General features: G+C 45.3%; 1 protein-coding gene across 2 annotated transcripts; it reads right to left on the bottom strand.

The window, feature by feature from the left end:
- Window positions 1–4,030: 4,030 nt before the first annotated feature.
- On the bottom strand, window positions 4,031–7,348 carry ZNF281 (zinc finger protein 281). Of its 2 annotated transcripts, none has more exons than XM_057508146.1 (2): window positions 7,115–7,348; window positions 4,031–6,965 (listed from the first exon to the last, which is right to left on the bottom strand). In XM_057508146.1, exon 2 carries the CDS (start codon window positions 6,946–6,948, stop codon window positions 4,351–4,353), a length of 2,598 nt encoding a protein of 865 aa, XP_057364129.1. In that variant the 5' UTR covers window positions 6,949–6,965; window positions 7,115–7,348; the 3' UTR covers window positions 4,031–4,350. The 2 variants fall into 2 exon arrangements, with proteins under 2 accessions (XP_057364129.1, XP_036765355.2); XM_036909460.2 differs by having other exon boundaries at window positions 7,121–7,348.
- Window positions 7,349–7,667: the final 319 nt, after the last annotated feature.

Below are 7,667 nucleotides of genomic sequence, written 5' to 3'. Positions count from 1 at the left end.
TTTACTTGTAAAATAAAATTTCAATGTTTAGGCAGACTTTGAAGACAGGGATTCTTAACCTAGGGTCCATTAGGTTGAGTTTGTTAATGAGGTCAGGTGAGAGTTTCTTGTGAGCATATATTTGTGTGCACATACGTTCCTACTAATGTATGGTGTTGGGGAGACTATGATTCTATAGGCAGCTGTGTTACACCATTCTTCCCTGGAGGGGGCCAAAGGTTCATCAATAATTCAAGTAGAACACACTTAAGTGAGTCTGACTCACATATAGTGGGGACCTTCTAAAAAAAGCAGAACAGGTGCAAAGAAGCAGAAAAAAGGAATACACCCTATATTGTAGTAATCTCTAAAAGTCAAATGAAATCTTAGAGAATCTTTTTTAAACTTTTTTTCTTTCTATATAAAGGGTAAGAAAACAGAATTCCCAGACGCTGTTTACAGGCTACTGTTCATCTTAAGAAATTATGAAGGACATAGAAAACATAACAAGGGGAACAAACCCAACATTTTCCTCAAAATCTATCAGGAATTCTTTATCATTTCACAAAAGGAACAAACAGAACAGCAAACCACCAGACCGCTCCTCTTAAATACCAGAAGGGATCCCGTAACAGAAACATTCGTGGAACATTACTGACATAACCTCATGCAACATGATGCATGGCTCGTATCACAGCACTAACAAAGGAACCTTGCATCACATTTTAAATATGAAATCCTGTCACTATGTATCGCAGAAAACACACAAACCATAAAACTCAAGAACGAGTCTTCAAACGTAGTTTACTCAAAAAACCTAACTTTGAATTTCAGAAGCTCATTTTTTTGAGCAAAGTTCTTCAGTTTTAACAAAAAGCTATGGATTTGGAAGCTAAGGACTGTGTATGTCTTCACAAGGCCACACAGCTAACTGTCACCCAGTTCAGGCTTCAATGCTAATGGCATGTAAACACAAAATGCCAGAGACCAGGAATGAACAAGTTTTGCCTCTCACCTGATTAGTGAAATACAGAAAACACAATCTGAGAGAGAAATATTCTTATCATTGTTTCCAATTTTTTAAAAACACTAAAAATTTTAAACACAGATTTTTCACATTTTCATGTTCCATTACTGAAATACCTGACAAATTACTGACCAGCATGTGCTAAGTTATGGGGGGTCCTTAGCTTGAATGACAGTGCACAAATGAAATCCAAAACAGTTTCCTAGTTCACACCCTAACATCCTAAAAGTAAAAACCTTAATTTTATAATGATCATATTCAGATACATTCCACAGAAGGAAAAAAAGGTGGTGGTGGGAGGGGGGTATAAAAAAAAAGTTAGGGTTAACCTAGAATGGACAAATCATCTGTGCAGAAATCAACAGTTGAATTTCAATGCAGTATCAGCAAGATTCCACTTAACACTCTTGTTCAAGAAAATGACTTAGCAAGTAACTAGGCCATGAAAAAACTAATTTACTTTTCCTAACCATGAGTAGATATTTCTCTACAGAGAAGTCCATGATTATGCTTAATATAATTTTATCATTTCCCTACAACAGTATAATATACAAAAGACAGCAGAGCCTTGAAGACACATTCTATACATTAATATTTTTACTCCTAATTCCTCAGCATCTGTGGCCACTGAATTTCAAAGCGCAATTTTCTCATGACGTTACACAGCCAGCTACAATTTTTTCTCCATCTTTAAAAGTTCACGTATTTACACGTATTTCCAACACTTTTTCTGCATCTTCAACATTTACATGTCTGAGCTCTTATCTTCTAATACCTGTACTTTCAACTTTTTGAAACGTTATTAAACTATCATTTAACAATACTTTTTTCTACCAAAATGCTCAAGACCCCTTTTATTTGTCTCATATTGTTATTTCATTACAACCTTTTTGAGGCAAAAGATATTGGGAAAAAAGATGTTGGAATCTGATTTAAAATGAAGCCTCCCTAAGTCATCTTTGTGGAATATTTAGGATGGTTAATCTAACTTCAATAAAACATGTTGTAATTTACATATACCAAATTTCTATTCTTCCATATAATGCACTTCAAATATACACACAAAAATACTTGACCAATTTTCAAATAAAATAAACCTAGAAACATGAGATACTTAAAACACACACACACACAAAATACAAGTCCCTAGAGCTGCAGGTTATGCCAGTGATGTTGACTATTTTACGAAAATATAGTTAACAGAAAAATCTGAAAAACGTGACTGGACATTAAGTGATATCACCTTTCTTCAATTTTGTGATTAACAGGTATTTTATTGGTAGTAAACTAGAGCAAACAATCAGAATAATACATATGTAGTATTCAGTACACACAGTAAAAGTTAAAGAAATTCAAAACCTGTAAAAAAACTAAACACTGGAGAAAAATCACACAGCTTCTGAGATACAGTGGTGGGGATCCTCGCCATCCTCTGATCACAGCTTGTACCCAACAGAACTTACAGCGCTTACCAAAACGATACAGACTTTTTAGTATTGAGCATATTTAAAAGGATTAAACACATCTAAGAATCTTGCAACAACAAACAGGTGACCCTTTCGCTGGTAAAGCAAATTTAAGGGAGGAAAGTGGGGAATGGTAATTAACTAGTATTTTGTAACCATTTTTAATAATTTCTTATTATCCAAACACTGCTTTCATAACAGAAGTGTTTTACATTTGCACAATATTAATTACTTTATTATACATGGAAGCCGTGGTAGGCTGGTCATACAATAGGACTGCAAACAGCCAGTGGTACTTTTCTGTTGTCAGAAGAGTACATAAGACTGAAACATCACAAAAGTACATAAAAAACTCATCAGCATCAACATCAAAGTACATTAAAAAATATAGTCAGGAAAAAAATACAATTGCTAAAAAGTGGTTTAGAGCAGAGCCACTGTCTACCAGTAGCTTCAAATGGCAATTAACGTTCATAGCAAGTTTTGATGACTTTACAAGACCCCTGTACAATACTGACTAATGCACCCTTTTAAATTGTACATTACAGGCTGCCATTTCACAAAGAGGTTCTGTCATTACTAGACGCAGACACACTCATCCCTCACATTAGCTATGCCCACAGCTGGAATTACCTTAATAATATCTATAAACTCTGAATTTGTGGGGCTTTATTATACATGGAAATCTGTATATGAGTTTTGCTTTTTTAAAAAAGGTAGGGGGAGAAATTTAGTCTATCGTTTAGCATTTGGATGCCACATAAAGATGTGTAAAATGCATAATGGATTACCTAGTGGAATGTAAGCCGTTCTAAAATTGAAACTGTCAATATAGGGAGAAGAGGGAACAGGAAAGCCTAGAACTCTAGAAAAAGGATAGGTCAAGAACAAAAAAACAAGTGTGGGTGACATGTAGTAACACAGACAAGAGAACAATGTCTTTAGGCCATGTATAATAAATAATGCATACCCCAAATTTCCAAGAATTATGTAATTCCAACTTGGGTTATAATACTAGAACCAGTCACCCACTTGGGCTTAGACACCGTGCTAGATGTCAGGAGACTCCTGATGGACTACAGCCTTGTTGCAGTTGGGGTAAGAAGAGGGTGCTTTTTTTTTCTTCTTTTATTAAAGCTATCATTCCAGGCTTTGATCAAAGATCCAAGAATATTTGTTCTACCAGGCTAGAATGAATGTGGTCTGGAAGTTCAGAGTACATTTAAAAGCTGCAACAAAATGTAGGTAGCCATCATCTCAGAATTTTGGATCAGCCCAGATGGAGACAGCAATTTGAAATGTTTTTGATCCCTTACTTAAATGATGAAATGTATTATCCTATCAGCCCAGACAGAGCAGTTTGAAATGTTTTCGATCCCTTACTCAAATGACGAAACGTACATCATACTACCTGTAAGTTGGATATCCCATTACAGTGATAACGTACAGAATTCCCATGCGTTATTAGTTTCCTGAGAGTAAAGCAATTAGAATAACCTTAATCCTAGCAACAAAGTATTTTTTTGTGTTTTTTGTTTTGTTTTGTTTTTTTGTAGGGTTTTTCTTTTCCTTTTTTTTTTTTTTTTTTTTTGCATTTAAAACTTTTGGGCTATTCCCTGATGACCTATACATGTAAATCTGATTGCTAAACATTGTCACTTTGAATGTCAAACTATTTTTAATCTATCGATTTTGATTAAAAATCATAATACAAACAGAGCTAAAATCACACTAACAAAAAAACTAAATATGAAAAGTTGCATTGAAAGGGCATTACATTATTCTTAATAGGATCGTGTATAAACATTCCAATGGCAGTGTTCTCAACATAAAACAAAATTACATTAGAAGACCCCCAGCCTGGTCACTCTGGGGACCTTACCTGTAACTCTGGCTGGTGGGCGTCTTTACTCTTGCACTACATGGCTCACTTACATCAGACATCATGTTTGTATACCCTGAGAAATCTGACACTGAAGTCCTTACTCTATGGTCCACTTCTCCGTTAGAGTTAGTGATAAAGGTCATTGGCACCCTGCTGCCCGACTTAAACTGAGAACCAAACGCTTGTGCAAAGTTCTCGATCTGGTACGTTGTTCTAGGCTCTATGTCTTTCTGAGGATCTATCTGGCTAGCCAGCTCCTGAGACGGGATCTGAAAGCTTGCTGAGGACTCCAAGTTCTTCTGTTGTTCCTTTTGGCTAGTCAGTTTCTGAGATGAGGACTGGAAGGCTGACGAAGTCTCTAAATTCTTCTGAGAATCGATCAGGTCATCCAGCTCCTGGGAAGGTGTCAGCTGCTGGTGGGTGGCATCCAGAGCAGATAAGTAAAGACCCGGCTGAGATCCAAACAACATCCCGAAGGGAGGCTTTGGCAGTGAAGACGGCAACACTGAGGTGACAGACGGGCCGAAACCACACTCCAGGGGAGATGTAGTGTATATCTGTTTTTCTGGAAACAAAGTGTGGTTGTAGAGCGGTGAAGACAAACTGACAAACTGGAAACCGTGTCCAAGAGCAAAACCTGCATTCGTGGATTTTTCAAAAGCCTGCTGGAGGTATTTGGAGCATTCTTGCAACACGCTTGCCTTATCACTCGAGGGGGTCTGAGTGCCTGGGCTCAAATTTTCTTCTTGAACCAAGTCTGAGTGTTCTCCTGAGGTGTGTAAATCCACACGTGGTTCTGTTATACTGAAAGGATCCTCTTTCTGGCTCTCTGATTTACTGGAGTATTGATCCAGAATGCTTTGCAAGACCTCATCAGGAATTCCAGACTTGTCATGACAAGACTTAATCTCAGCATTGAGTGCTGAGGAGTCAATAAGTGACAGTGGGGCCTCACTGTCCAGAACACTGACACCTGCAGACTGGATGACAGACTGCTGGGAGACCATGTGTCCTACATTTACAGAAAAGGCACTATTGCTGCTGGCTGTCGGCAAATACCTTCTTTTCTTTGAAAACTGCATGGCATCATCGTAATTGCTACTTATCGGACCTTGTTTGCCACTTGTACTTTGGAGAAGACTAATGGTCTCCACACTGTTATTCGACCCTATGCCAAGGGAGCCGCCCACTTTCCCAGACAAGGACTTCTGTCCAATGATGTCTGGTAACGGGGACACAAAATTAAGGTAGTTTTTATCTGTACTCTTTCTGCTTCCTTTCTTAAAGATCAGTTTTGGCACCCTTTTCTGTAGTTCTTCCATGCCCGGGCCAATTATGCCTCCGCTAGAAGACACGGTGGGCATTTCTACAGAGTAACTCGGCACGTTTATACTATTTGGAATTTGTGACTCATTTGCTTTACCAATCTTATGTTCCTTATTTTCCATAGCTATGCTTTTTGACTTCGCTTTTCTCCTTGAAGAACTTGTATTTCCCTGAGACAACACAGCCAGATCACCCATATTGTTGTGGTTTGAGGGCCCAGGCTCTGCACCGGCGGCTCCTTTGGCCAAGGCTTCGCCGCACGTGCGCCTGTGCTTCAACAGTCTGTCGGTCCTTGAAAAATACTGTTGGCAAGTGTCGCACTTATATGGCTTTTCTCCACTATGTGTCCTCTTGTGTCTCTCCATATGGTACTTCTGAATGAACTTCATGCTGCACTGGTCGCACCCGAATGGCTTCTCTCTGCTGTGGATCTTCTCGTGTCTCTGCAGCAGGTATTTCTGAATGAAGCCCATACTACACTGGCTGCACTGGAAAGGCCTCTCCCCCGTGTGGATGAGGACGTGTCTCCGCAGGTGGTAGGAGCTTCTGAAAGCAGCGCTGCAGTGATCGCAGATATGAGGTTTCTGACTCGGGGAGAGCACGGCGCCCTCGCCATCTCCCACCAGCGGAGGTCTGGAAGACGCGCTCGGCTTCCTCTTGGCTTTGATTCCCTGAGATTCCGGCTTTGGCCTCTTCGCCTTCTTGACGTGGGCGTCCTGCTTTGGCTCCTCGCTGCCGCGGTGGTCGCCGGCCCTGCCGCCGAGCAGCACGTCGCGGGCGTGCGGGGCCGGCTGCGGGCCGTGCTGGTGCAGGGCGCCGAGGTCCTGCACGACGCCGGCGCCGCCCGCCTCGCCGCCCAGGCCCGGGGGCCGCCCGTCCGCGCCCGCGAACAGCCCCCCGTAGTGGGGCGGCGGCTCCTCGGGGTCCGCGGGCTTCTCCTGCTTGATGCTGACCAGCGACTGCAGGAAGCCCCAGGAGGCCCTGTGCGCGGGGAAGGCCGCGGCCGGCGCCGCCGGCTCCTTCTTGAAAGTCACGTCCGGGGCCGGCGGGGGCTCGGCCGGGGCCGCGGGCGCGGAGGCGGCGAGCACGCACTGCGCAGGGGGCGCGGCCGGGCCGGCCGGCCGGGCGAAGCTGGCGACCGGGGGCAGCCGGTGGTTGAACATGACCAGACCCTGGGGGAAGCTGGGCTCCATGGCCGCGCGCCCGCCGCCGCCGGCGCCGCTGCTGCCGGGGCCGCCGCTCAGGAAGCCGCCGCCGACTTTCATGCCCCGCGGGAGCCCGGCTGCGGAGAGGGGAGAGGGGGAGGAGGCTCGCGGGGGCCCCGCCGCCCGCCCGCCCGCGCCCGCGCGCCCCTCCCCGCCGCCGCCTGGCGCGCGCCCCGCGGCCGCCCGGGCCTCCCCCGCCCGCCCGGCCCGCCGGCCCGCCGGCCACACTCACGGGTCCCGCCGCCGACGCCGACGCCGCCGTCGCCTCCAGTTAATAAAAATAACGCCGTCCTCTCCACAATGGAATTAAAAGGCTCTCCCGTCCTGCGCAGCCGCGGCGCGGTGTCTGCCGGGAACTCCTCGAGCCGGCCGGAGGCGAGCTCCACGGAGCCACGGCGCCTGCGCCACAGCTTCCGCCCGGCCTGCCTGTCAGTCACCGGGCGGTTGGGCGGAGGGGCGGCACGGGGGCCGAGGGGCGGGGACTCGGAGCCCCTCTAAGAGGCGGCCTCGGAGCGGGGAGGGCGTGATTGGTGGACCGCCCCGAAGGGGGCGGGCGTGGGCGAGGGCTTCTGGGGGAAAGACGCTGGCAGGGGGAAGTCCAGGCGGGAAGTTGCGCGGGCCGGTTCCGCAGCGTGGCGGGGAGCTGGAGGGGGGCCGGGTGGGGAAACTGAGGCCCGGCGCTTGGGGCGCTCTCTGCTTTGCAGTTTGCAGTCTGGGTATTAAATCAAATCCAAATCCAGAAGTGGGTCACTTAGGACCCTTTCGTTATACATAAAAGC

This window comes from Manis pentadactyla, chromosome 9 (genome assembly GCF_030020395.1).
Source record: "Manis pentadactyla isolate mManPen7 chromosome 9, mManPen7.hap1, whole genome shotgun sequence".
NCBI lineage: Eukaryota > Metazoa > Chordata > Mammalia > Pholidota > Manidae > Manis > Manis pentadactyla.
This window is presented reverse-complemented; position numbering and strand designations above follow the sequence as displayed.